Source organism: Typopeltis vanoorti, chromosome 8 (genome assembly GCF_054136105.1).
Source record: "Typopeltis vanoorti isolate ZY-2024b chromosome 8, IOZ_Tvanoo_1.0, whole genome shotgun sequence".
In the NCBI taxonomy this organism is placed as follows: Eukaryota; Metazoa; Arthropoda; class Arachnida; order Uropygi; family Thelyphonidae; genus Typopeltis; species Typopeltis vanoorti.
This window is the reverse complement of record NC_143556.1, coordinates 115755691-115782500: the sequence shown is the minus strand read 5'-3', so window position 1 is coordinate 115782500 and position 26810 is coordinate 115755691. Positions and strand designations below refer to the sequence as shown.

The following is a 26810-nucleotide window of genomic DNA, read 5'->3' as shown; positions in this document are numbered from 1 at the left end:
CTTCGAAAGTTGAATTGGGTTGGATGAGGCAAGAGATGAAATGGATGCGGAGGGAAATTAAAAAAATTCGGGTGAAAAATATTAAAACAAATCATGATAGCACGAAAGATGAGCGAGTGGCGTTGTATAGCGACTCCATTATTAAAGGTGAGCTGGATGATAAGGTGCATAAGGTATGTTTCCCAGGTGGTAAAAGGAGAAGAGTGATTGAGGCATTGGATATGAGGAGGGAGGGAGCACAGGAGCTGATGGTTTTAATAGGTATGAATGACATGATAGAGAACAAAGAGCATGTCAGAATGGATATCAGGAGGCTGCTTAGATGGATAAAAGTGTGTGACAGGAAGGGTAGTAAGCGTGTTGCCTAGGTATGACTGTGGAGAGCAAGGATTATGAATGGTATGTTGGCTGAAATGTGTGAGGAGAGGGGAGTACAATTGGTTAATGTGTGGAATGAGTTTGAAGGACGAAGTGAACTGTATGGGAGCAATGGACTGCATTTGAGTGGTTATGGTGTGAGTCATTTGGAGAGTCTGTTGCTGGAAGGTAGAGAAGTGAGTATAGAGAATGTATCAGATCAAGTGGGAAGTGATGTGAAAGAGCAGGAGAGTATGACAGGAGAGATTGAAGAGGTGGTTATGAATGAGGAAGTAAGTGGCATGAGTATGGAAAATGGGAGAATGGGTGTGCAAGAAGAACAGGGAAACGGGGAGACTCAGTGACTCATGTTGGAATAAGTGAGACATGGTTAGATGAGGATGACATCCTGACAGGAATAGAGATGAAAGGATATGATGTGTTTCATGAGGATAGAAGGAGTAAAAAGGGAGGGGAGGAGTGTTATTGATGATAAAGAAAGAGTTATGTCCATACAAAGTAGAGATGCAAGAGGGGAAAATAATGCCAGTGGTTTTGAGGCAGTATGGTGTGAGATAGAGGTGAATGGAATCAAATACTTGATTGGATGTTGTTATAGACCAGAAAATGTGGGTGGTGGTGGTGATAATGAAATGTATAATCAAATTAGCCAAGCAAATAAGAAAAGGGTGATCATTATGGGGGATTTTAATTATGGCAATATAGACTGGAATGATGAGGTAGCAACTGGAAGTAAAGAAAATTAGTTTCTTGAGTTTTTGAGGGATAACTACCTCAGACAGTATGTATGTAACAGAGTGCACACGAGGATTGAGGGGTCTTGGATTTAGTCATCTCATCAGAGGATGTAATTATAAATGAACTGCCAAATCACCCACCAATTGGTGAGAGTGACCATGAAGTGATTACCTGGGTGGTTGCCAGCAGTGTGAGAACCTCTGTGAGAAAAGGGTATATGTGGAACTACAAGGGGAGGGGGGTGATTATGAAGAGCTCAGGAGACAGTTTTTGGGTGTAGCATGGAATGAAAAGTTGGCTGGAAAAGAGACCAATGCAGCTTGGGGGATTTTCAAAAACTATCTAGTAGATGCAATGTCTAAATGTATTCCAAGGGAGAGAAGGTTAAATAAAGTAGGTGTGAGATGGATGAATAAAGAGATTAAGCATGTGATACAGAGAAAGAGGGCATTGAGAAGGCAGCATAAACGAAGTGGAAATAACCAATTCCATGAGATCTACAAAGACCAGGCAAGGAGGGTGACTTGGTTGGTGAGGGTAGCTAAAGAGAGGTATATATAGCCAGCAAAAGAAAGAATGATTATGGAAGGATGACACTGATCGGAGAAAATGGTATAAAGACAGCTGTTGCAGAATGTGTGGTGGAGATACTTATTAAGCTGTTCATACAGGTCTTTCAATCTTGTGAATGTGACTTCATGGAGAGATTGAGAGTAGATAATGATGGGGAAGAGAGATTGACTGTAAGTGAGCAAGAGGTGTATGGAAAATTAAGCAAACTAAATGTAAATAAGGCTGTGGGACTTGATAGTATATCACCATGTATTCTGAAGGAATGTGACAGGGAGCTGACTCCGGACTTGCCATATTTTTTTAATACGATTTTTGCACTCGGTCAAGTTCCTAACCAGTGGAAGGAGGGAGAGCAAGATTGTGCCACTTCATAAAGGAAGTGATAGAACTCGAGCATCAAACAATAGGCCTATCTGTGTGTCAGGTGTTGTAGTTAAGTTGTTGGAGAAGCTTGTGAGAACTAGGATCCAGAATTGAGTTGATGACAATGGTATTATCTTTCATGGACAGCATGGAATTGCTAAAGGGAGGTCATGTTTTAGTAATCTACTTACTTATTACAATAAGGTGATTGCTTCCATGGACAGAGGAGAAGGATACACAGTAATATATTTAGATTTTGCAAAGACTTTTGATAGATTACCGCATGATAAGTTGGTAGTCAAACTGGAGTGGATGGGGTTGGATATTAGATTGGTGCATTGGATTGGAGACAGGCTATCTGATAGGTGTCAACAAGTTGTGTATGGAGAAGCGATATCCAGAAAAAGGAAAGTTACTAGTGGTGTGCCTCAGGGGGTCTGTTTTAGAGGATTGCTGTTTAACTTGTATGTTAATGATGTTGGTGAAGATTTGGATGGAGATATTCAGTTGTTTGCAGATGATGCAAAGTTGGGATGAACCATGAAGAGCAGAGAAGATGTTATGGCCTTACAAGAAGATTATCTAGATTCTAGATTCTACTTGAATAAATTGAGAGATTGCGCGGGAATCAGGATGCGAGTTCAATGTTGCAAAATGTAGGGTTTTAAAATTTGAAAAACAAAAATGGGATTCCGAATTTATGCTTTGTGAGGATATATTGTTGGAGGTGGAGGAAATAAGAGATCTGGGGGTGATAGTGGATAAGGATCTGAAATTTAGGGGACAGAAAGCCAAAATTGTGAAGACAACACGAAGACCTGGGAATGATGTGGAGGACACTTACTTGTAGAAGTAGGGAGATTCTTGTTCCATTGTATAAGGCTTTGATTAGGCCACACATGGACTATTGTGCCCAGATTTGGTTACCAGGTTTTCAGAAGGATGAATAGATGTTGTAGAGGGTCTAGAGGCAACTGACTAAGGTAATTTCTAACCTCTGGAATGTCGAGTATGAGGAAAGATTGAGACGATGCAACTTGCAGAGTCTGGTGGACAGGAGGAAGAGGGAGAGATATGATAGAGATCTACAAGTTATTAAGGGGTTGTTATAGAATAAATGCTGGAGAGGTTCTACAGAAAATAGTGAGAGATCAGGCGAGAACCAGAGGTCATTCGTGGAAGCTGTATAAGGAGGGTGTGAGTAGGGGAGTGAGAAGCAGGTTTTTTTCATGCAGAGTTCTGAATGTTTGGAATGCCTTGCCTGAGAATGTGGTGTCTGCAGAGAATTTGAGTGTGTTTAAAGCACGGTATGATGAGCTGTGTGTGTGTTTGATAAAAGGACCTCCTAGATGAGTCTTTGACTCCATGGGGTCTTGGGTAATAATAATAATAATAACATTCTGTCTAAACCAACTTTATATATGGAAGTGAAACATGGACCATGAAAAAGAAGAATGAAAAACAGATTCAAACAGCAGAAATGAAATTTCTCAAGAAACAGATGGATATACCAAGTTTGACCATAAAGCAAATGAAATTTTACAATCCCTGAATATAAAACGAATTAATCACTATAATAAGTAAATATAAACAAAAATGAGTAGAACATCTAAATTGAATTGACAATAGCAGACTGCCAAAAATATTATAAGGATCTAAAATAAATGGTAAAAGAAGAATTGGAAGACCAAGAAGGCAATGCCGTGAGACCAGAACAGGGCACTTGGCTTGGGGGGGGGGGGAGAAAAAGGAAAAAACATTAGAAAATTTTCCAAAAATCTTTTCCTAATTAAAATTAAATTTTTTTATTTATGTTGTTGTGTCTTCTATTTCTGTACTGCTTATAATTATCGATCATTGCAAATGCTCAGTCATAGGTTGTATGTGATGCATAGTGTGTATTCTCAAATCGTCTACTCAACTCAGCCCTCCGCCCCAAGATTAAATCCTGAGTACACTACTAGGACCATCTGACCAAATAGCAAACACATCATCAACAAAGTGCACCTAAACCGGCAGTTTGAGAGTGGTTGTATTGATTGCTTGGTTCTCTAAGTGTTCTATGTAGAAATAGGATAAAGGGAGATCCCATATCTTTCCCATCTAGTTGTTTGTATATCTTCCTTTTCCATGTAAAATAATCAGCTTGTACTGTAAATTTGAATAATTCAAATATATCTTGGGAATGGGGGATGTGATTAACAAATTAGCATTCTCAATAATGGTACACTGATGAACAGTGTTATCAAAGCTAATCACTATGTCTCTACTTTAAAAAATATGGTCTTAATATACTTTTTAGGTGTAAAGAATTTTTTTTACAAATGAGTCAATAGGAATGTATACACTAAAACAACTGGACAGAAGGGTGTATCTTGTTTATGAATTTTTAGTGTTAGATATATTCTGGATGGCTTCACATGAAAGGATTAAATTTGTTCATAATTTCTTTAGGCCAGGAAATGACTTCCTTCAGTAATTTACAAACTTTGGAAAGCAGTGGCACTAATGATTTTGAAAGCATATGGTGTGAGGTAGAGGTGGGCAAGACAGGATATTTAGTGGGGTGTTACTACAGACCCAGGAGCACAGAGGGTGAGGACCAGGAAATGTTTAGACAGTTGAGTTTGGCAAGTGCAAGAAGAATGATTGTTGTGGGAGATTTTAACTACAGTAGTATAAATTGGGGAGAGGAAGATGCATGTAGCAATAAGGGAATGGAATTTCTAGAATTCTTGAGGGACAAATGTCTTAGGCAACATGTAATAGAGGGAACAAGCGATTCAAGAGTTTTGGATTTGGTTCTACAATCCGAAGGAGTTGATAATAACTAAGATGACATCTCTCCTACCAGTTGGAGAGAGTGACCATATGATTTTGACTTGGAAAATGAATAGACATGCAGGAGTATCAAAGAGACAGGAACGTATGTGGAATTATAAGGCAGGTGATTATAATAGTCTAAGACGTCAACTTGGGGAAATTTCATGGAGGGAGGAATTGAAAGGCCGGGATATCATTAATGCGTGGGAAATTATGAAAGAATATTTGATAGCAGCAATGGTAAGTTGTATACCATGAGTGAACAAGAGGACACAATTTTGAGTAAAGTGGATGACAAACAATATTAAACAAGAATTGCATGCGAAAAAGAGGCTATGAAAGAGATATAAGGAGACAGGTGAAGAGAAGATGCATCAAGAGTATAATGCACAATCCAGAAGAGTGACTAGTATGGTAAGGAAGACAAAACTAGAATGTGAGGATATTGGCCCTAAGATCCAAAGAAAATCCTGGGGAATTTTCTAGATATGTGGCCAGTAGGGGGAGAAATGACTGGAAGAATGATATTGTGGGATAAAAATGGGAATAGAGTGACTGATGCAGAGGACATAGTGGAATTGTTCAATGAACACTTTATTGGAGTATTTCATCCTGGAGGAGTAAATTTTAATACTAGAGGGACAGGGCAGGTTTGAGGTTTAAAGGTACAGGAGGAGAGTGTGTTTCAAATACTGGGTACTCTGGATGTCAGTAAAGCTGTGGGACTGGATGGTATGTCACCACGAGTTTTGAGAGAATGTGCTAGGGAACTGACAGTGTCTTTGACCTGGCTTTTCAATGAAAGTCAGGCTGTGGGAAAGGTGCCCACGGAATGAAAGGAAGATAAGATAGTGCCATTGCATAAGGGTGGTAGCAGACTGGAAGTGTCTAATTATAGGCCAGTTTGTGTGTCATCAGTAATTAGTAAGATCTTGGAGAAAGTAATGAAGAACCGTATACAGCATTGGGCAGATGAGGGTAATGTTATCTGTGAGAGTCAACATGGATTTGTGAAGGGGCGCTTTTGTTTTAGCAATATTCTAGCCTTTTATGATAAAGTTCCAAGAGCATTAGATGACGGAAAGGCATATACTGCCATTTTCTTAGACTTAGCGAAGGCAGGGTGCCACATGATAAGCTGATATTTAAGTTGCACCACATGGGTCTGGATGTCAGATTGGTCAACTGGATTCAGGATTGGCTGTCCAATAGGTATCAGAGAGTTGTGTATGGTGGAGCAATCAAAGAGCAGAAGGTTACAAGTGGGGTTACACAGGGCTCAGTACTGGGACCTATATTGTTTAACCTTTATATCAATGACATTGTCAGTGGATTGCAAGGGGATATTCAGTTGTTTGCGGATGATGTGAAGCTGGGAAGGATTATTAGTTATAGTGCAGATGCGCCAGCCCTGCAAGAGGATTTGAATAAGCTAGATAGATGAGCAAATGAATGGGGGTATCGGTTTAATGCAGCAAAATGTAAGGTCTTGAGGTTTGGAAAACATCGATGGGACACTGCAGACTCTATGGGAGGAGTTATACTGGAGGAAGTAGGGGAGACAAGTAACCTGAGGTTGATGATTGATAGAAACCTGAAATTTAGGTGACATATTGCAAAGGTGGTGAAGGTAACACAGAGGATTGCTGCAATAATGAAGACACTGACCTACAGAGATAAAATAGTTATCATTCCGTTGTATAAGACCCCGATCAGACCATACTTGGACCACTGTTCTCAGATTTGGTCCCCCAGGATTTGAAAGGGATAAATTAACTGTGGAAAGGATACAAAGGTGGATAATAAAGATGGTTTCAGGACTGTACAATGATAGTTATGAGGATCGGCTGAGGGAATGTGGACTGCAGAGTTTGGCGGATAGAAGAAGGAGAGGTGATATGATTGAGACTTTTAAACTGTTGAGAGGTGGTTACAGGGTTGACACTGGAGAGTTCTTTCGTTTGGTTGAACAGCCTGAATGAGTGATGTTGGAGGTGGAGGAAATATGGGTCTGGACCATGGAATGGTGGCTGAACCATGGAATGCATTGCCTGATGGAGTGGTGAGAGCGAGAATGGTCAATGAGTTCAAGGAGTGGTATGATAAACACTGTGTTTCTTAGGGGAAGGGACCTCCCTTCAATGAGTCTTGATAGACTTTGTGTGTCTTTTGTGATACACACAGCTCATTATAACGTGCCTTAAACACATTCAAAATCTCTTCATACACCATACTCTTAGGCAATGCATTCCAATCATTCACAACTCTCCATGCAAAAAACCTGCTTCTCACAGCTTCCAGGGATAACCTCTTGTTCTCCCACCATTTTAAGAAAAACCTCCTCAATGTTAATCCTATAACAACCCCTTACTAACTTGTACATCTCTATCATATCATCCCTCTTCCTCCTATCTGCTGGACTCTACAAATCGAATCATCTCAACTTCATATTCAGCATTGCAGAAATAAGAAACTATTTTGGTCAATCACCTCTGGACCCTCTCCAACATTTCATTCTTTTAAAAACAAGGGGACCAAAGCCATGCACAAGAGTCCATATGGCCTAATCAGAGCCTTATACAATGGAAACAGAATCTTACTTCTAGAAGTCAGTGTTATCCACATCATTCTAAGAATTTGTTGTTTTGTCCTCACAATTTTGGTAATGTCTTCTAAATTTCAGATCCTTATCCACCATCTCTCCAAGATCTCTTATTTCCTCCACCTCCAACAACAATATATCCCCACCAAGAGTAAATTCTACATCCCATCTTTGTTTTCCAAATTAAAACTGGAATCCACACTCCTTTGCCCATCCACTGTAAATGATATTCAAATGATGATATCTCTATAAGGAGAACAGCAGCAAGCACAAAGTACTACCTAATATAAGGAATTAGTTCATTCTCACCTGAAATTGTGCCTGGGGGAAGGCTTATCAGTATAAGAAAGAGGAACTGAAGCAAGTAGGGAAACAAGTGCTAAAAGAGTATGAAGACTATGGAATGTCAACTATGATCAGCATTTACGTGACTTTGGAGTGTAGTGATTGATTTGTAGATATGAAAGGAATACTTGATTAAAGAATACAAAATATTTTTGAATTTGCCAAATAAAGACTAAATTTTGAATTATATGTACAGTAAGATGAGAAAACATATAACAATTCCGTTCAGAATCAGTAAGAAACATAGAAACAAATACATTTCTGATACTAAAGATAATTAATGGTAAATTTCAATATTATTAAGATTATGGAGATATTATGAAGATCATGTGCATGTTAAGAAGAGAAAGACGACTATTTATGACATTGGATAAACGGTCCCAGATTTTGTACTACATCATAAAAGGTAAAAATACTTACACAATAAGCTGACCACACTCGGCACACAATCCTTGAGTGGCAGGTTCAGCAGGCTTTTCTGGTGGTGGTGTTTTAATAGGAGGAACATCCACATGACGAAGACTTGTATTATCTATAAAATCAAAATAATAAAAAAATATAAAATATGGTATGAACATTATGATAATAATTGAAGAAATGAATTCTTTTATCAGAAATATTCCTTTATTATTTCTCTATTAAGATTCTCTCTTTTATAATAAGAACAATCAGTGAACTACAGAAAATGTGTAGATATTCTGTCTGTTTTTTTCTAAACTTTCTGCCAACTCAAGTCATTCTACTAAATAATATTTTATCAGATTATAGATCTGATATCAACCCTGCCTTTTCATGATATGGCCCACTGCTGTGGGAATTCTAATTCAGTGACTGCTGTAATGGGATACCATCATAATTTGGAGGAAATGCCAATCATATCTACCAGAATGATTTTTACTATCAGTGAAACAGTCCCTTACCAGATGCCTGAAGCAGCTGTTAACATGTTAGGTCTCTGAAGCAGGAATTCTACTTTCTGTCCCATCCCTATTTTTATGCAGAGTGAGATACTCTTCTAGGTGATGACAAACATACTGTGAAAATCCAAAATCTCCATCATTTGAGAAATGCAGAGCATATGCTCTGCCAGATCACAGAAGGAAATTGAGTACTCATATGTGAGAGAGACATTGCTGAAGGCATGATACAGCAAAGAGATTAGATGATCGCTTTACCACATCATGGTGTTATATCTCTATAAAGAGACTGTTTTACACTGCGTGTTAAGTAATTACACAAGAATTTATTCCAATTGGTGCAGTGACTTTTAAACTCTATTTCTTTTAGAATCCAGAAAATTATTGACTCAGATAAAAAATACCAGATAAATATATATATATATATATAGAAAGTATTTTACCTTGGGTATAATAAATGCTAAAGATGCCAAGCTATTTTATACCTGGTTTTACTCCATTTCCCAAGTAAGCAAACAGACAACTAAGTCAAGTTTGCACCTCCATGAATTGCCTTGACTTGCACTACTTTGAGGGTCAGCTAGACTTGCAATACGTGCAGGCGCAAACTTGACTTATTTGTCTGTTTGCTTACTTGGGAAATGGAGTAAAACCAGGTTTAAAATAGCTTGGCATCTTTAACATATACGGAGGCTGTTCAATAAGTTATAAGACTATATTTATACAGAAAACAGATTACTTTTAATCGTCATCATTTACATGTTGACAATTAGAAACACATGTGAAAGTCTGTTTTTTGAGAGTTCTTTCAAAACCGCCTCTGCAGCTTTTACACATGCTTTGTTGCTTTCGAAATGGCGGCCTCTTAGTGGTTTCTTGAGCTGAGGAAACTGCCAGAAATTGCACGGTGTGAGATCAGGACTGTATGGAGGGTGTGGTAGGATATCTATGTTGTTCTTCTGCAAAACATCCACTACACCACCAGCAATATGTGGCCTTGCATTATCGTGGTGCAACAAGAAGCTATTCTTCAGCAATGGACGCTTCTTTTTGACGTGCTGTACCATTGTCTGTAAAACATCCGCTTAGTATGAGCCGTTTAGTATTCCTGGGTTCTACAGCGTGTTGGTAAACAATGCCTTCGTAGTCAAAAAATATTATGGTCATAACTTTACCAGGTTTTACAGTTTTTGCTTTCTTGGGGGGTAGGCGAAGACAGATGCTTCCATTCACTGCTTTGTTGTTTCATTGTAGGGTCATAGTGATACAACTAAGCTTCATCTGCTGTAATGATGCGTTTTTAAGAAGTTGTCGCCTTCTTGTTCCAGTCTTTCTTTCCATTCCGTGCACACATCCACTCGATGCTGCATTTGCTCCAAGATATTAATTGTGTCAAGAGTTTGGGAATCCATCAGGCGCAAACACATTTCAGTCCCAAATGTTCAGCCATGATTGAGTGAACACATCCCACAGAAATATTCAGGACAACCTGCAGCTGGCATACTGTAATTCTGCGATCCTCCTTGATGATAATCACTGCTGTGTTGATCATTGTCTCTGTGATGGACGTTGAAGGTCTTCCCTCACGTTCAAGATCTTCCACATTTGCCTTCCTTCCTTAAAAGTTTTATGCCAGCGAAAAACACTTGCCCTCGACATTGCTTCATCGTGGAAAGCTTCGTGTATCATGTTAAAAGTGTCTGATGCCGATTTTTGCAAACACACACAAAATTTAATCGCATAATGCTGTTCCAAGGACGCTTCCATTTCGACGACTGGTCGCAGCTCGTAGGCGCACTGAAACAAGCTTGCGTTTAGACACGTGGCACTCTGGCACATCAGCCTGTATACACCATCTATCAACCTCTTTTGTTAATACAGACAGCAACATTTCTTTATTCCACAGAAATTAATATTGTGACGAGTGGTTTCGCGACAGTAAAATTAGTCTTTTTACTTATTGAACAGCCCTCGTATATATATATATTTAATGAAACTAATACATTATATAGATTTTAAATAAAATTACATAACTACAAAAGTTGGATCCAAGGCCTTTTTGATAAGTCTTTAGAGATTTTCTTATCCTAAAAAATTAAAATCATTCATTCTCTGACTCATTCTATTATTGGGTTGTTTAATCATCTCTACCAGACTAAACTTGTTTTCACAACAACAACATATTCATCAGAGTCGGTTTCTTTGTTAGGCCCTTTCTGAAAATATAAAATTTTCTTCTTTTCCATGGGATCCTTTTTTATGTCCTTTATGTAGCATACAATATTATCCCTCCTGTCTCACTGAAGTATAAATATTCTTATATCTTGCAGTTCAATTTGATGCACAAATTACTAATTTTGGTACCAGAGAAAGAAAGTTTCTTCTACTAATTCATAAACCATATATCTAAGTAGAGCTCTTGATGTTAAGCCACTTTACAGTTTCAGATTTTACTAATTCTGACAGTTTTTCCAATAGAATTTTCTAATAAAACAGATTAGGCATCCTTAAGGATGCCGGAAGACGAAACTTTTCATTCGGTGTTTCCTTGAACACTAAATTAGAATGTCAGTTCCAATATCTTATCTTATTCCAATACATGTTATATGCTCTACTGTAAGCTAATTTACTTACGCGATACTATAACTATAAATTATATTTATACTAAATAACTAAATAATGAAAACTTATCTTCTTCTCTTCCACCACAGATGCATTTGATTTTGACCTCGCCTTCTCAGTAACCCAAAAATAACACAATATAAACAACAAAAACTCCAAAAGCAGCATCACTGAAGGACACTTGTATTATTGAAAAAATGTAGCACAACTCGCAACAGAAGTCACACTATACACCGATTAAAAACACTTTTTTTTTTAGCACAACTCAAATCCACCGCAACATTCCTCAGTGACTCTAGCACCCTAGAAATCCTAAAAAAATTAATTTCCACATCCACTTCCTTAATATTTGCACCCATAAGCAAAAAAAAGCATATAATGTATCACCATTTAACAGACCTGAATTCCTATTTCTGACAATGTTCATTATCAACCTCAGTAACCACTGTGCATCCTGTATGATTCTTTCTATCATAAATGAAGTACTACTTCTATGCAATCTGATATCCCATGCCAAAGAATGTCAAACCTGGAATCCTCTTAACTTTCTCTTAGTTTTCTTTCCCCATTCAGTTACATTTATCTTTACTGCTTTCCATAGTATAAAAAACCACTGATCTGAACTTTTCTTTTTTATTTATCATTGAAACCTCACTATCTGCCATCCAACTGTCCACACAGTGAATATCATGTTCCTACTTACCAAACTGGAAGAGATGTGGAAATATTTCCTATAAACAATATCTAATGCCTTTGATCTTTATTATCCTGGTCTCCTTACAAACATACTGTAGTCATTTCTCCTCTAGGTATCTGGGATTTGTGCAGAGCAAATAAGTAACAAAAAAGTAATGTCAGAAACAGAAGAAATGCCAAGTTGCTTTGGAGACTTAGGATTCTATATAAGTGATACAAGTAGGCAGGAAAGGCTAGGAGTAAGAATCAGTTTAAAAAGAGAGATACAGTCAATTGAGCATCGTCAAAGATAAGAGGACAAGAACTGAGGTCTTTTTTTTTTTGCAAGGAAAATACAAAACTGAGTTTTTTCAATCAGTGAAAGAGAATTGGTCATTATTTTCCCACTTAAGAATGGTATGGAGATCAACATTTGGGGCACATTGTGATGAATCTTGAAATTTGGGATGTCTGGATACTGCATGGTATCCAGACAACCATACATTTGTTGCATGTAATAGGATGAAGAGAATACTATCATCAGTGCAAAACTGTGAATAGGATTTAGGTCAGTGGAAGTAAGTAATTTATGAATATGAGGAAGAGGGTGGGTGAAATAAGAGCCCTGCAGAACACCTGTATTAACAGAAAAATCTGAAGAAAGAACACCTTCCACCTTTGTATGCAGTGAACAACCTGAGAGAAAACTAGCAATCCAATTATAAAAGGAGAAAGACAGACCCATAAGATGGCAATATACTGAGGAGTCCCTGATACCAAAACCCTATCTGTTCAGCAGAACTTGCATCCATTTTTACCTCCCATTTCTACCAGATGTACAGGAACTCAATCAACAGTTGCTCAACATATCTTCACAATCAAACTGCATACTCACCAAACCTGCTACTCCCGGTGATCATTCATTCCTCTAGAGGACATTCCACTAGAGAGGAAACTTAGATAAGATTGTAATCTGAATTACTAAGAGCAGTGACCTCAACAGTATATCTGGAAGAGAAAAAGTTAAGAAAAGAAAAATTCTACCTGCTGTATCTTTTAATTGTGACTAAAGTCCATTTCTATGTTCCTACTGTCCTCATTCTTTCTCTTGTGCTTCAGGTCTGAGTGCTCATCCCATCATCTAAACATCCTGTTCTTATCCCTGTAGGATGGGCCCCAGAAGAAGAACGAATTATTGCTTCAAGGGAGATCAACCTATTAACTGCTAGTGAGCAAAACATAAATATGACTTGATTTTATTTATCTTTTATTTATGATTTTATTTATCAATTTAGTAATGGTCAGGAATTCATGCTTGAGTCCATACACGAACCTCCATTGGATTCCTATTACCATCGATCACTTAAAGATATTATTTCTAAAGCTTTGTTTAATCAGAATTTTGTTGTTCCCCTTTTAAATAATTATATTAAACAAGTCTTTTGTCTACAATGGTGTTTTCCAGTAGGCACTTGGCAGGTTAATCCTATGGAGAGCATTGATGTGTCCTCTCATAAAAAAAAGAAAATAGAATATTCTCATGGACTCCCTGGAGGTGTCAAATAATAATAATAATATGCAGGATATCTATACACAAAATAGAGGCATATTGGTAAGATTAACATCAGAAGGAGAAGTTAATCAACATCTTCTGATCAGTTTATAGATTTTACACCATTTTGGAGTAAGTATTCTCTGCTTCACCACCCATATTTCACCCTAAAGCTTTGATCATTCTCCATTGCATTCCAATTGTCTTTATTATGCAATTGAACAATCAAAAATTAAAGTTACCTTTCCAGAAAATTCTTCTGCTCTTGGTCATGATGGTTTTACTGGAATTAAGTTCAAGAATATTCCTCTCAAGATCCTACAGGACATGATGATTCTTCTCTTGTTTATTAGTCATATTCCTCTACTGCTTAAAAAGTCAAGGATCATTTTCATCCCCAAAAAATCAAATGCTACTCATCTGTCTCAATACAGACCTATTACTATAGCTCATATTTTATTATTATTATTATTATTATTATTATTATTATTATTATGTGACACCTCATTGAAGGGGGAGCACCTACTCTACAACTCACAGTCTCCACCAACTCTCTCTACCATCTGCCAACTACAACAAACCACAACTACCATCATCATCTACTGCCCACCACCACCACTATTATTTTCACAGACAATCAAAAATATCCATGCCCACGGCAGGATTTGAACCCGCAGCCTTTTGGCTGGGTGGTAAAGCATTTACAAAAGATATTTCCTCATGATGTTAAGTAAACAGCCTTCATCTCTGTTGATGGATGTGCCAAAAATATCATCATATTAACTACCTTAATTTCTGAAGCTCATCGATTGCGAATTCCACTAATGATTGCTTCACTGGATCTACAGAAAGCTTTGATAGTGTCTCCCATACTGTATTCTTGAAGCACTTTCAAGGATTGGCTGTCTTGTTCTTTTTAAAAATTATATTTCTGAGTTTTATATAGTAAGTCATCCATTACAATTAGTATTGGAGATAAAACATAGTCTATTCCTTCTATATATGGCATTAGACAAGGAGATACCTTATCATCATTTATCTTTAATATTGTTATTGATGGCTTTTCTTCCATCTATGCTGCCATATATTTGTTTTAATTTGAATGGATGCCAAATAAATGTTATGACGTTTACAGATAATTTGATACTTATTGCTGAAACTGAAATGGGCCTTCAGGAGTTGTTAGAACATGCTGCTCAGTATTTTACTCCCGGAGGTCTTGCTATTGATGAAGAAAAGTCTTTTACCATCTTCCAAATGCCATCAGGTCATGACAGGAAAATGAAAGTCCAGGATTACATCTTTAATATTTCCAACCACTCTCTTACATATTTTGGTATTTTGGATGAGTGGTGGTACTTGGGATTAATGTTTTCTGGCTGCTGGATGATGACCTTGGTCAAGTCAACTTTCAACATTTCTGGATAAGCTTCATAAAGAAATTATGAAGCTTATCCAGAAATGTTGAAATTCAGTGCTCCATTTGAAACCTCAGCAACGCATTATGTTATTAAATTGATTTGTGTTACCTAAATTATTCCATTCTTTAGTATTAGGAAAACAAACTTTGAACTATCCTGAAGAGACTAGGTAAACAAGTACATCAAGCAGTTACATCTTGGCTTAGACTATCACATAATATTCCAGTTGCTTATCTTCATTCATCTATTAAATCTGATTGATTAGGAATTCCTGCAATGAGATGGATGGTTCCTCACTTAAAATATCTAAGATTAAATAAACTCCAATATTCATCTTCACCTTTTACCATAGCTGTCTTTAGAAAATCTTTAATTCAATGAGAATTAACTAAAACATTATGCTGGACCTTTGATAATGGAATGCATATTGTTTCTAAGTCTTGATAGGAAGAGATGGGAAAGACCTCTATATCTCACAGTCAACAAGAAGTCCTTTAGTGGCTTGGAGAGGGTTTCAACATCTTTGGATAAATGCCCTTCCTACCAAGGCTCGTACAGCCCATGGTAAGCATAACATAGATACTACATGTAGGGCTTGATGTGGGTTCAGAGAAATTATGACACATATCTCAATGTGTTTTAGAACCCACAACATTAGAGTTAAAAGACGATGCAATCATAAATAACTGACTAGAACAGAAAGGATAGTTAGTCAGAAAGGAGCCAAATATCAAGACTGAGGTAGGCATAAGAAAACTTGATCTTTTACCATCAAGAGATAGTGGTGTTGTCATCCTGGATATCCAAGTCTGTGAGTCGAACCAAGACCTTGATCAGACAAATGAGGATAAGACAAATTTTTATGCTTCTAATCTGGGTATTAAAAGACATTGTTAGGATGAATATGGCTCGCTACCAACTGTTTTTGCTATATCAAGCTCAAATAGAGATGTGTGGTGTGTGTAAAGTCCTATATCACATTCTATATCAAAATATTTTTCCTCCAAGCACTTCAAAGAAACATTGGTCTCATGGAGGATACATCAGCGAATGAAAAACAGGATACCTAAAGCATGCATCAATGGTATGCACACTATATGTGCATACCATTGACATCACACATCAACTGCATGCACACATAGTGTGCATGCAGTTGATGTGTGCTAGTTATTGCCGTTAGGGTACTGTAACATGTTAGGGTTAGCATTAAGGCTTAGCGTTAGGGTACTGTAACACGAAGAATTAAAATTAAAAACAGAGCTATGATAGACATTATTTGACACAGAAAGGCTCTTCCTCAACAAGTCCCTAAATTCCTAGAGATAATAATACAACTGTTGTTCCCCACCAAATGATTTTGCTGCTGCTTACCTGCAATAGTAGTTACCTTTTCATGAACATGCACATCAGAGCAGATATATTCAGTAACACATTTAACAAATGATGATCTTATGTGACAAGCCTAGTTTGTCTGTTTTGTAGAAGGAAAAGCTTTGAAGCATGAAACTTTCTAAATGAATTTAGCTCAAGTGATAAGCTCCAGTTCAAACCTGGGTCTTTCCAAATAAAGAGTATCAACACCGAGCACAATATATAAGCACTTTGTTATGCTATACTGACATTTATATCAATTATGACAAACTGCGTAGAAAAATTTGACTTCAGTATGTGAATGTCCAAGATCAGCCTATCAAAAGAATGTACAGTAAAAAATAGTGAAGTAGTCTAAATGCATGCTACATCATGAAAAAATATTTTTAGTTCTTTAAACTCAGATAGATAAAAATGCTTTTATTCTGCTATTCATGAACTGGTTATTTCATCATAACCATTATTTTATTTATATCAGTTAATAAAACTGAATATATCAATAAGGTTAGCAGACAACATGCAGAAAGTGAAATATCACTTACCGGTTCAGGTGGCTGATTATCAACTTCCTAAAATGTGAATCAGTAAAAGCACTCAGTTTTCTAAATAATTAGTCAGAATCACAGCCAGTGGATAAGATATCTACATTAATTCTGTTACATTAAAAGGACTCAATTAAATGACATAATAAAAGCTGCGAGAATTACTTAGAATACCCCCTTTTCTAGTCATACTTGTTTTAAAAAAAAAATAATAATAATTTTAATAAAATATACTCCCACACACACACTTCAAAAGGTTATAAAATTCAGTGATGATATAAACTGAAAATGTCATTATATCATGGTAATTATGAACAATGCATAATATTCCACAATATATTAATTCCTTTAATGTACACATATTTGCTAACAATCAAACAATTACACCAACAAAGATTTCCCAAATTTAAAAAAACTATCACTGAATCCAACTGTGAAATGTTTTAGCATGATAAATGTAACAACATGTTTTATTATGACTAACAAACTTTCATGTAGTCTCTCATTGAAAAACTCTCACTCAACCAGCAACATTTCCAACATCCAGAGAGTTATAGTATGCCCACAGATACCAGACCCTTCGACACTTCTGCGCATGTCAACAGAAGGAGAATCAGTCCATATTGTGGGATGAGATGTTTATTATTACACGTCGGAAAATTAACTTCTCTTTTATGATCATTGTAGTTTTTAAAGTGGTAACTATTTTGCTTGTATAACAGTTGGAAAATTTACCTATAAAACACGTGATTTCGCGTCTTGTTGACGAATTCGTACATCCTTCATTTCTTTCTCCCCTTCAGCATGAATCGACTATTCTTGGGAAGTAGCCAAGCAAAGCTCTTGAAAGTGTGGGCGTACTATAACAGAATTGTTCAGCTTCATGCAATGATAAAATTGGTGATAAAACTAATGCCAAATTACGATAAGCCAATCTGCAAGTTGCAGTTAAAATATCTGAGAGATTAGCAAAAACCAAGATTCACAACTAGGTTGACAGCAGCAGCATTCTCTTTGATGAACAGCATGAATTAGAGAAAGTTCATGTTTTATCAGTCTACTTAATTATAACAAGATGACAAATGCACTGGACAAGGAAGACAAATACACGATATATATACACAGTGGTATATTTAGATACCACTGTGTATGCATCTCCCATGGATTGGCTGTATGATAGGTATCAGTTTTCCCATACACAACATGCCAGCATGCTGTGTGGGAAAACAATATCCTGGAAGAGGAAAACCACTAATGGTGTGCAGCACCAAGGTGGGGGGGGGGGGGGTTGAAGCTGTTGCTGGGAAATGTTTGAACAGTGATGTGCACTTGTGTGGCAGACGATGCAAAGTTGGGAAATACTGTAAGGATTATAGCAGATGTGACTTTGAAAAATAACTTGAATACACTGGGTAAAAGGGCACTGAAGTGGATTGCCAGTTCATGTTGCAAAGTGCAAGATTTTAAAATTTGGGAAGTAAAGATGATACAGAATATGCAACTGGTAGTGCTATCTTAGAGAAGGTGGAGGAGATAAGGAATATCAAAGTGATGGTGGATAAAGACATCAAATTTCAAGGACACATTGCTAAAACTGTGAAGATAGCACAGCAGATTATAGCAATGTTAAGAAGGGTACTATCAGAAATAGGGATGGTTCTATTGTATAAGGCTTTGATAAGGCTACATATGGAGTGTTGTGCACAGATCACCTGGTTTTCAAAAGGATGAAGAGATACTGGAAAGAATCCAAGGATGACTGAGTAAGATGATTTCTGCTCTCTGTAATGTTTAGTATGAAGAAAGACTAAGAAAATGCAATATGCAGAGCATCTTCCGAATAGGAGTGAGATATGATAGACATAAAGGGATAATCATCATCAAATTCCTGACATGTCACAGCAGGTGTACAGGATATTATGATGTTTTAACTAGTATTAACTTCCTATTGACAATTTTCTTCCAAATTAATCTGTTATCTGTCAAGACTACAATATTATCTGGTCTTATATTTCTGTCTTCTAAGGCACATTTTACTGTATCAATCCAGTTAGATTTTGGTCCTCCACTGGGTCTGCTTCCTGCATTCTAGCAAAAAAAAACACTTTTTTTGCTAATTCTTTCCATCCTGTTTAAATTACCATGCCACCTGAGAAGAGCTCTGCTAACACATTCCTGAATGCTAACAACATCAAGTACTTTCCTAATTTCCTTATTTATAATATGATACTGCCATTGATGCTATCTGTTCACTCACTCACTCTTTCTCAGAACTTTATATCTATGGTCTCCAGTCTTTGGTCAAGTGTTTTATTTCTAACCCAGCTCTCAATTGCATAAGTTAAAATTGATTTGAACACTGTCTTGTATATGGCTAGTTTAGTGTTTTGACTAATTTCTCTCGTATTCCATATATATATATATATATATATTCACTTGACTTCCGACTATAGTAGCTTTGCTAATTCTGCTGTCTATTTCCATATTTAATTTGCCATCTTCACTTAAGATTGAACCTAAATAGCTGAAATGCTATACTTGTTTTATAGGTTCTTCATTCAGGATGGATGCAGTTTGTTTTCAATGTTTCTTCATATTTTCATTGTCTTTTTATTGCTGCTTTTCATACTAAGTTTATTACAGCAGTTTTTCAATTTATTCAGGGAATCTTGCAGACTTGTACTGGATTTATTTAGAATTATATCATCTGTGTGATATGGAATGAAGGCAAAGAACCAAAGGAATAGACAAAATCAATTATAATACCCTTCCCACATGGGTGTGGGAAGGGTATTAGAACACACAGCCATATCTATCCCTATCAAGCATTCTTTTGATTGGAAGTAGTACCACTTTTAAGCCAGACAAAGTGTCATCTATAATCGGAGGAAAAACTAAAATGACTCATTTGTAAAGAGTACATTAGCCCATTGGTGTCTTCTCCAATTTTTATGGATACAACACCACTTTGGTATTGTATCTTTTCCCTTATCCAGACTTCTTTCATTGAAAAGCAGTCAACGGAGCTGTCAGTTCTTTAGAACATTCTCTCAAAACCCATGGCAAAATTTCATCGTCCCACTGCTGTACTGACATCCAGAGTATTTGAAACACACACACACACACACACACACACACACACACACACACACACACACACACTCCTTTTGCAATTCTAAACCCTGAACCTCCCTATTCCTCTAGTATTAAAACCTACTTCTTCAAGATGAAATACCCCAATAAAGTGTTCATTGAACAACTCCATTATCTCCTTTGCATCGGTCACTCTATTCCCATTTTTATCCAACAATGTCATTCTTCCACATTCATTTCTCCTCCTACTGGCCACATAGCTAAAAAATTCCTTAGGATTTTCTTAGGATCTCAGAGCCAATCTCTTCTCAGTATTCCAGTTTTGCCTTCCTTACCTACAGGCCTGCTGAGTCTTACATTCTTCATGCATCTGCTCTCCACCCCTCTTTCCTTATATCTCTTCCATGACTTCTTTTTAACCTGCAGTTCCTGTTTGATGTTGTTTGTCATCCACTTTACACCAAATTGTGTCCTCTTCTTCACTTGTGGAATACTGCTGCTAACAAATATTCCTTCGTAATTTCACAAGCACTAATGATATCTCGCCCTTCCAATTCCTCCCTCCATGGAACTGACCCAAGTTGATGTGGAATTATAATAGTCTTAGATATCAACTTGGGTCAGTTCCATGGAGGGAGGAATTCATCTTCCAAGTCAAAACCATGTGGTCACTCTCTCCAACTGGAGGCAGAGGGAGATGCCATCTCAATTATAATTAGCTCTTCTGATGCTATAACCAAATCTAAAACTCTTGAACCTTATGTTCCTTCTACTACATGTTGCCTAAGACATTTGTCCTTCAAGAATTCTAGAAATTCCATTCCCTTATTACTACATGCAGTTTCCTCTTCCCAACTCAACTTATACTGCTGTAGTTAAAATCTCCCATAACAAACCTTCTTCTTGTGCTTGCCAAGCTCAACTGCCTAAACAGCTCCTGCTCCTCACCCTCTTTCCTCCCTGCATGTAATATCACCCCACTAAATATCCTATCTTGCCCACCTCTAACCTCACACCATATACTTTCAAAACCATTAGTGTCATTGGCTCCAAATCCTCCAATGTGAAAGGACATAAGTCATCACTTATCATAAGTAGTATACTCCACCACCATGTTTTTCCTTCCTATCTCGTTGAAAAATTCTGTGTCCTGCTACTTCTATTCCTGTTAGTATATCATCTTCCATCAACCACGTATCAGAGATCCCAATAATATTTGGACAGGCTAATGCTAGCAGTGCCACCAATTCATCTCCTTTATTCCTGGCATTAGTATAAAGAATAAAAATGTCAGTTTCCATGCCTATCATTATACCCTTTAAACTCCACTGGATTCAGCATTAACCAATGTATTCCCCTTTTCTCAAGCACTTATTCCCACAAGAGACCACCCCTGCTACCATCCAACCTAGATATTATTAAAAAAAAACTGTGTGCAAAGTATTTGGTAAAAAAAGTTATAGTATATCATGCCTGATTTATTATCTTATATAATATTAAGCTGTCTCAGTATAAGGATGAGAACTAATTATACACTGGTGACCCATGTTTAAAATGTTAGTGATTTGTTTGTTATAATATTAAATGGAATTAATTCCACTGGCTAATGATTATCTGACAAACATACCTTCTTCACCTTCAAGTGATTTGTGTAACCTAAGGAATGCCTGTGACTTAATGTTACGAATACTATCTTCCTCAAAGTCTTCACCTTTAATACCAGTGTCCTCTTCATGCACAAGTTGATAAACAGCAGACCTTGTATTAATAGGCTTCTCTGGCTTCATGAAGTTGATACTATGTACATAAAACACTATTAGGGAGAAAGTTCAATGTTTCATCCTTTTAATGATAAAATCATGAATCTGATACTACATATATATATTTTTTTGAAATATGGTGCATTATAATATAATTATAATGCTCAGCATTATGAAACTATGCATCATCACCCAAATATACTCAGCTAAAAAAAATAAATAAATAAATAAATATATATATATATATATATATATTTTTTTTTTATTTTTATTTTTGAAGAACCTGAAGAAGGCTGTTACAGGCCGAAACTAGTAGTGTTTTTATATTAAAACCTTTTTACTTAAATCTTGGTTCTAGTCATTCAATTCTTCATAAAACTATGTATGTTAACCGAGTTAATGATTATTCTGTCATATATATATATATATATATATATATATATATATTCAAAGAGCTTTAATGACTGTTACCAAGAAATAAAAAGATGACATGGTATATTTAAAAAGATATTAGTAGTTAACATGTTTCATTGAATAGATCAACATCTTCAGGTATCACAATCAAAGAAATATATAAAGAATTATAGAGACTTAAAATTGTAATAACAGAACAAGTACAAAAAGACAGTAGCGTGTTTGAAAACAAAATGCGAGCTTGAGTTCCAAACAACGTATACTACGCGCTGTCGTGAGTGCACCAATACTTAACAGAGCCAACGTGTGTGTCAAAGAGATTGAAACTTAGGCTGTTGTTGATATGAGAAGAATCTAGAGAAATTTCTCTAGATTCGACAATCTTTCTTTCAAGCTCATCATAGCACACATGGATGTTAGAAGTTTGAGTCCAGTTCACAATGTGTTGGCGGCTTTCGTCTGAGTTAACTGAAAAGAGAACGTGACTAGAGAGAGAGAGCGCTGGCTCTAGTCCTGTTATAGAAGATATCTCTAAGTTGTTCTTCCAAACATAGAAGGATGGATTTAGCAGTCTGGCCAAAGTATGGATTTCCACAATCACATAAAATCTTGTACACTGTAGGAAACTGAGTTGGAAGATGTTTTTTCTTAGACCACCTAAACAGGGGTCATGAAAAAATCTCTTTTACCTTCGAACTGGAATCTGATGACTGCCTCCCCTTTCTAGACCTGAAACTTACCAGATGTGATGAGAGTATTAAAATCTCAATTTTTAGAAAGCCTACTCATATTGATAGATACCTTCATGCTTCATCCCATCACTATCCCCCACAAAAATTTGGTATTATTTCCACCTTAGCTCACCGAGCCAAATCTTTACTTATAGAAGAAACAGAAATTGAAAATGAACTCCTTTTTCTTAAAAAAACTTTTATTATTAATGGTTTCTCTCCTAAGAAAATTGACAAATTTCTTTCCCCCAGTTACTCAACTACTTCTGAAGATCCCTCTTCCCCCCAGAGCCTTCATCTCTTTGCCTTACATCAGCTTTCTTTCACCAAAACTGGCAAAAATTCTCAAGAAGTTTAACTTCAGAACTTGCTTCACTACACTCCCAAAACTTCATTCAATACTTTATTCAATAAACCTAAAGAGAAACGTCTTCCAACTCAGTTTCTTGGAATATATAAGATTTTATGTGATTATGGAAAGCCATACTATGGCCAGACTGCTAAATCCATCCTTCTCTGTTTGGAAGAACACCGTAGAGATATCTCCTATAACAGGACTAGAGCCAATGCTCTCTCTAGCCACTTTCTCTTTTCAGTTAACTCAGACAAAGGCTGCAAACACATTGTGAATTGGACTCAAACTTCTAACATCCATGTGTGCTATGATGAGCTTGAAAGAAAGACTGTCATATCTAGAGAAATTTCTCTAGATTCTTCTCATATCAACAACAGCCTAAGTTTCAATCTCTCTGAAACACACACTGCCTCTGTTCAGTATTGGTGCACTCGTGACAGCGCGTAGTATACGTTTGTTTGGAACTCAAGCTCGCATTTTGTGTTCAAACACGCTACTGTCTTTTTGTACTTGTTCTGTTATTACAATTTTAAGTCTCTGTAATTCTTTATATATTTCTTTGATTGTGATACCTGAAGCTAATTGAATAGATTTCGTTGATCTATTCAACGAAACTTGTTAACTAGTAGTATCTTTTTAAATATACCATGTCATCTTTTTCTCTCGGTAACAGTCATTAAAGCTTTTTGAATAATATTCCAACTGAGTAAAAATGAACTCTGAAAAAATAAAAATAAAAAAAAAAATATATATATATATATATATATGTAGAAAGTATTTTACCTTAGGTATAATAAATGTTAAAGATACCAAGCTATTTTAAACCTGGTTTTACTCCATTTCCCAATTAAGCAAACAGACAAATTATACATCTCCTCAAGGAGATAGGCTGTGCATTAAGGGTTCTGATCCCTATTAAGAATAGTGATCAGAACTTATTCTACTTTTACCATGAGTTGACTTGACTTGCACTACTTTGAGGGTCAGCTAGACTTGCAATACGTGCAGGCGCAAACTTGACTTGTTTGTTTGCTTAATTGGGAAAGGGAGTAAAACCAGGTTTAAAATAGCTTGGCATCTTTAACACATTACATATATATATATATATATAAGAAGTATAGAACATGATTACATCAACTAGTTGCCATGAGTCAAATATCAGTTTTTGCCTTATAATTTCTGTCAAACATCTATCGACCGATCAGCATATCGGGAGTCGTTGTCAAGGTCCTGGAGAAAGTAGTCAAGAGAAAAATACAGGAATGGATACATGAAAGTGGAATACTGTATGGGGGACAGCATGGTTTTGTAAAGAGTAGATCATTCCTCAGTAACTTGCTCACATTTTATAACACAGTAACAGCTGAACTGGATAAGGGTAATGGGTTTACAGTGATACTGCTAAACCTTGCTAAGGCCTTTGACGGGATACCAAAAACTGCAGTATATGGGGATGGATATAGGATTGGTGAGATGGGTAGGAGGGTGGTTGATGGAGAGATATCAGAGAGTAGAGTCCAAAAGACGGCCTGTGACTAGTGGTGTGCCGCAGGGTTCTGTTCTTGGACCACTGTTCATTTGTTTGCTGATGATGCGAAGTTACGTAGAGCAATAGTGAATGCACACGATGTCAAAATTTTGCAGCATGATTTGGATAGATTGGAGGACTGGGCTAAGGAGAATGGATGTCAATTTAATGTGGCAAAATGTAAGGTTATGTATTTTGGGGTGAAAAGATCAGCAGCAGAATACCACATTGGTGAAAATGTACTCCAGGAGATTGACGAGGTCAGGGATTTGGGAGTGTTGGTGGATAGGGAGTTGAAGTTTAGGGGGCACATTGCAAAAGTGGCTAAATCAGCTCATCAAATCACTTGGTTACTGAAGAATATTTTGACGAGCAGAGACAAGCAAGTTATTGTTCCTCTGTTTCGAGCCTTGATAAGTCCCATTTTGACTACTGTGCCCAGATTTGGGCACCAGGGTATCTTCTTGATGGGGAGGAGGTGGAGAGGATCCAGAGGCGAGTGACCAAGATGATAGCAGGTCTATGGAATGAACCTTATGAGAACAGATTGAAGATTGGTGGGTTGCAGAAATTGGTTGATAGGCAGAAAAGGGGTGATATGATTGAGACATTCAAATTACTGAAGGATTTCTATAAGATTAATTCAGAGGATATTTTTGAGAACAGGACTGGTGGTGGGAGGACTAGGGGCCATCCATGGAAACTGGGCAAGAGTGTGGTTAGCAGGGTTGTTAGAGCTACGGTATTTGCTTGGAGAGTGGTAAATGATTGGAATAAGCTGCCAGAGTCTGTTGCAGGTGCCATGACTGTGAATGAGTTCAAGGCAAAGTATGATAGATACTGTGTGAATGTTGAATAGTTGTTCTTGACATGATGTTAGGGCCTTTCTCGATGAGTCTAAGGACTCCTTGGAGTTGCCCATAATAATAATAATTATTTTCATCAGATCCTCATGGGGTCAAAAGATTCATCATGGGAGATCCCATTGTCTCACTCACACACACACACAGCTCATCATATTATGCCTTAAATGCATTTACCATCTTTGCACTAGCCACACTCTCAGGTAATGCATTCATTCCAATCATCCACCACTCTCCATGCCAGTAATCTACACCTTGCTCCCATGCTCACTCTCCTTACACAGCTTCCACAGATGGGCTCATTTCCCTCCCTCCCCCCCTCCACACACTCACACACACCTCTTTCTGATCATTATATAAAAAACTTCATTGATACTAATCTGGTAATAACCCCTTACCAACTTATATGTCTCAATCATATCCTCCTCCTCCTAACCACTAGACTCTGCAAATTGTATTTCCTTAAAATTTCTTCACTCAACATTTCAGACAGAAACTACTTGATTCAATCATTGTTGGACTCTTTCCAATATCTCTTCATCCTTTTGAAAATCAGGTGACTAAATCTGTGCACAGTAATCTACATCCATGATGATGAGGGCCTTATACAATGGTATCATAATCTCCTCTATACATCATTGTTCTGCACATCAATGTCATATTTTGCTGTGTTATCATCAAAATTTTATCTGTGTCCCCTGAATTTTAAGTTACCTTATCTCCTCTAAAACATACCCACCAATTGTATACTTTGTCCTCCATGTTTGCTTCCCAAATTTTAAAACTTCGTTACAGTGAACTGAATAGTCTGTGTGAATGAGTACTTAAGTGGGGTCCTCTTGCAAAGCAACATGATCTGCATCCCTTCTGGCAGTTCTTCACAACTTTGTTTCATCTGCAAACAGCCACTATCACCATTGAAACCCTTTCCGATACCATTATTACACATGGTAAGCAGTAACAACCCTTAAATAGACCCCCTTCAGTAACACCACTAGTGACTTTCCTCTTTTGGGTATACTGCTCCCCACCCCCCATACACAACTTACTGATACCTATCAGACCAATCTCCAATCTAGCACAGCTATCCAACCCTATTCATTCCAATTTAATCACTATTTTATCATGTGGCAATCTATCAAAG

The 26810-nt window shown here is 36.9% G+C and overlaps 1 protein-coding gene across 1 annotated transcript in view; it reads right to left on the bottom strand.

Moving 5' to 3' along the window:
• The window catches only part of LOC150104300 (uncharacterized), a 346794-nt gene that overhangs the window by 224661 nt on the left and 95323 nt on the right, over window positions 1–26810 (bottom strand). The window contains exons 5-6 of the mRNA XM_090396282.1: window positions 21727–21812; window positions 8243–8354 (exon numbers count right to left, since the gene is read on the bottom strand). Of these exons, the coding sequence (XP_090252408.1) occupies window positions 8243–8354; window positions 21727–21812 (198 nt within the window). The remainder of the gene's footprint in view (window positions 1–8242; window positions 8355–21726; window positions 21813–26810) is intronic.